At 32.2% G+C, this 3,783-nt stretch overlaps 1 protein-coding gene across 1 annotated transcript; it reads left to right on the forward strand.

Annotated features, from left to right (window-relative positions):
* The first annotated feature begins 283 nt into the window (after positions 1-283).
* Chro.70010 (hypothetical protein) lies at positions 284-2,596 on the forward strand. Its single annotated transcript, XM_660449.1, has 1 exon — positions 284-2,596. One exon carries the CDS (start codon positions 284-286, stop codon positions 2,594-2,596), a length of 2,313 nt encoding a protein of 770 aa, XP_665541.1.
* The last annotated feature ends 1,187 nt before the right edge of the window (positions 2,597-3,783 follow it).

A 3,783-nucleotide genomic window follows, 5' to 3' on the forward strand; every position in this document is an offset into this window, starting at 1 on the left:
AACTAATTATTCGCAAATTTAAGTGTTACTTAAGAAATATCGAAGTTATATTTAATCTGCAAAACTAGTCGTGATTAATCTCTTGAATTGAACCTGCAATTGCCATTTGGGAGCTTTATATTTTTTTTTTTTTTTTATTAATTTCATAAAGATATGGGCGCCAGCCTATTGTATAAATGTCTAAAATTAACTTGTTTAATCTAAAATTAGTAAAAAATTTGAGAACGAAGATAAATATTATGAGAAAGGAATTAAAATTTCCGCTAATGCTATTAGAATTAGTATGAGGATTCTTTTACTATTTCTATTTGCATTGATATTCTCGATATCCTCAATTAATGGTTCAAACTTATCAGAATCTCCTGTTGATACCAGAGCAAAATACGGACTTGTTTTACATCCGGAAGAACGATTATGCAAAGAGAAGTTGCTCAAAACATTTTCTTGCCTTAAGTTACATAGCCTTCTTGTTAAAGTTAAATATATTTATGCAAAATTGAAAACTTTACTTACATACCTATTTACATATTTTAAGGAGTCAAATATTGACTTAGAAGGCTTACGAGACATTGTTTCGAATGAAATTTCTCAACTCTCATTAGAAAATCAAGCAATATTATCCGTCTATATTAGGAAATCATGTGAAAAGGAGTTCCCTGGATTTTCTACTCCAATGGTTAAAGAATTTGATCCGAATACTTCCAGACATCATGTAGCTCCGCTCTCTGAAAGTAAATTCGAAAAGTCTTATGTAACCCAAACTCTTGAAATCCTATTTAGAAAAAATTCCAAAATAAAGAAAATTATGAAGAGAGCTGATCAACTAACAACTTTAAAACTTTGCCTTTCGAGATTAACATACAATTTGTACAGGCTTGCTGTATTCTGTCAAACTGCATTGAAAAGCCTTATTAGAGCTATTCTCAAAGCAAATCCAAATTGTAAACAATTTCTTTCGTATGCAAAATCAAGGCTGCCTCTCTCCTCAGGAGGTTATGATACTTCTTCTTCATCTTCGGATGAAGAACGTTACGATGACTACTTTGAGAAAATGAAAACTTATCTGCCTGGTGGCTCATCAGGTGGTGCTTCAGGTGGGGCTTCAGGTGGTGCTTCAGGTGGTACTTCAGGCGGCGATTCGGGCGGCGATTCAGGTGGTGCTTCAGGAGGCGATTCAGGTGGTGCTTCAGGTGGTGCTTCAGGTGGTGATTCAGGTGGTGATTCAGGTGGTTCCACAGCTACACAAAGCGGCTATAGCCAATATCAACAACTTAGAGGAATTTCTAAAGTATGTAGAACTAGTAACAAAAAAGAAACTACTAGTTCATTAGTCTGCACATGTACAAGTGATGAATTTTCCAGTAAAACTTGTGTATGTAAGCCTTGTGCTATGAGGGATAATCGTGGATCAGCTGATAGTTCAATGCTACCTTCATGTGGAATTGAGCTACCTAAAAGACCGAAAAAGTCATATCCAAAAATCAATTTACCGTGTGATTATATTCCAAATCCTGGAGATTTGCGTCCAATTCCACTTAAGACTAGTAGGGATTTTGAAGCACGAAGAAAGAATTTAGAAAGTATTCTTAATCTTCCTCTTAGAGTTACCCTACAAGAGTTAGATATTGAGGATACAAGCACAGATGAGGAACTTTTCTGTAAAGAAGATTTCATTCAAAGACCTAAAGAAAAGAAAAAACTCTGTATAGCGGATCTAAAAAAAATACATGAAAAGTCGCTTGAGCAGCCTTACGTTAAATCATCTGATAAATCAGAAATGAGTAAATCTAAAATTCAAAGACCTGGTTCTCCGGAATCTTCCAAGTTTCCACTTGCACATCAATTAGGGCTAATGCAACTTCAAAGCTTTAAAGCAAAAGATGAGCAATTAAATAAAAGATCTCCAAGAACAAGAAATACTGCAGTCTCTAGCTCATATTCAACGAAGTATCCTAGACCTTCACAAACTGCTGATACATTAGATGATACTAAACCCCATGTACCCAGCCCCCATTTATGTTCAGAAGCGCATCAAAGTGTTCAAAAGCCTGCTCTCTGTAGCCCTACACTGGATATGGCGGAATCGAAGAGGCAATTTGGGCCAGACCCTTCAGTTAGACCAAAGACTACAAAGCCTCAACTCAAAATTGAAGATCATGGTAGTCATGGCACTCACAAACCGCGCCGAAGAGTAGATGTAGCATATCTGGATGGAGGATATGAAAGTAGAAAAGCTAGTAATCTAGAAGAACAACTTGCTTCGCTAAAAATTTCTTCCACGGATTATCGCAGCAGTCATTTGAGTGGAGGACATGGAGAACAATCATCACACGGAGAACGATCAAAGAATAGAGAAAGATCAAGGAACAGAGAACGATCAAGGAATAGAGAACGATCGGGGAACAGAGAAAGTGGAAGAAAGATGACATCAAAAGTGACTTTTGATGGCTCTAGCTCAAGATGCGCTAGAGAAAGATCTCATAAAAAACCAATGTTGCTTAATGCCCCTACATCGATGGGTGGTAGCTCGTCTTCGGGAAGTGCAGCAAGTTTGGATAAATATGATTTGAACGATATTCTTCAGCAATCTGATTAAGCATTGATAAAATCAAGGGTGAAATTTTTTTTCAAGGATTAATCAGATTATTTATTAATTAATAAATTTCAAAATCTTTTTATTGCAAAATACTTTGAAGCAGTTTTTAATGATTGGTTGAAAATTTTACTTGATAATAACTAAAGAAGTCACCGAGATAAAGCTAATTTTACATAAATATTGTCTAGTGTTATTCTGCGCGCATATGTTTCCGATTAATACTTAAATTCCAAATACTTCAGATATTTATTCAATTAACTGCAAAATTAATAATTTAATTAGTATTATTAATTTTGTTCAGTTAGTGACATGTTTAGCTTGAAGTACATTCTAATCAAGCTATAATACAAAGAAGCACTCGAAAGCAATTGGTTGAATTCATTATATAAAAGAATTACTGTCATGATCTTGGATGTTGACTGCCGAAAAAATTTATTAAAGCATAACTTCGTAAAAATTATGAATTGAGGTTAAAAATATGGCAGTTAAATGGGTTATAAAATAAAGCTAGTGATATTCTATTATTTCCATATTTGAATGGGATATATAATTGCATGAAACTTGTTTTATTTTTTTTCTACCCCATTTTCAAATAATTTTTTTATAATCACAAAATTGATTTGAATGAAAAATACAAGATTCTTTATTGAATAATTTTGGGAATATTTTGTCATTGATTTAATGTGTTTGAAAAAATATTAAAAAAAAAATTTATAAACGTTCACAACTTCTTGATAAAGGGAATATTTCGATTTACAATATATTATCTAAACTCATTTTTTGTGGGAAATGAGCTAGTCATTTTAAAAAGAATCGATATATTTCAATTAATTAACGTGCCGTTATTAATTTTTCTTTGTATATATATCTTTCTCTTAATACATGCAAATAAACATAACTGCTTGGATTTTTGATTGTTGTTCTATTGTACTTTCAAGGTTTAATCAAACAACAATATTTTTTTAGGGTGATTTCATTTTTTTTTTTAGGCTGTTCATCAGCAAATTTATTGTATATTTTTTTTTTTTAGCAAAATAAACAAAAATTTACCAAGAAATATTGTGATATTGAAAATAAAATCACAATTTTGAATATTAATATAAATTTCAATTATTTAGAGGTATATCTATTTATCTGTTAATAGTAAATCTATCTAGTCTAATGTTGATATGATATTTTATAAATAC

The sequence above is a fragment of the Cryptosporidium hominis genome (genome assembly GCF_000006425.1).
Source record: "Cryptosporidium hominis TU502 chromosome 7 CHRO017001, whole genome shotgun sequence".
Classification (NCBI taxonomy): Eukaryota; Apicomplexa; class Conoidasida; order Eucoccidiorida; family Cryptosporidiidae; genus Cryptosporidium; species Cryptosporidium hominis.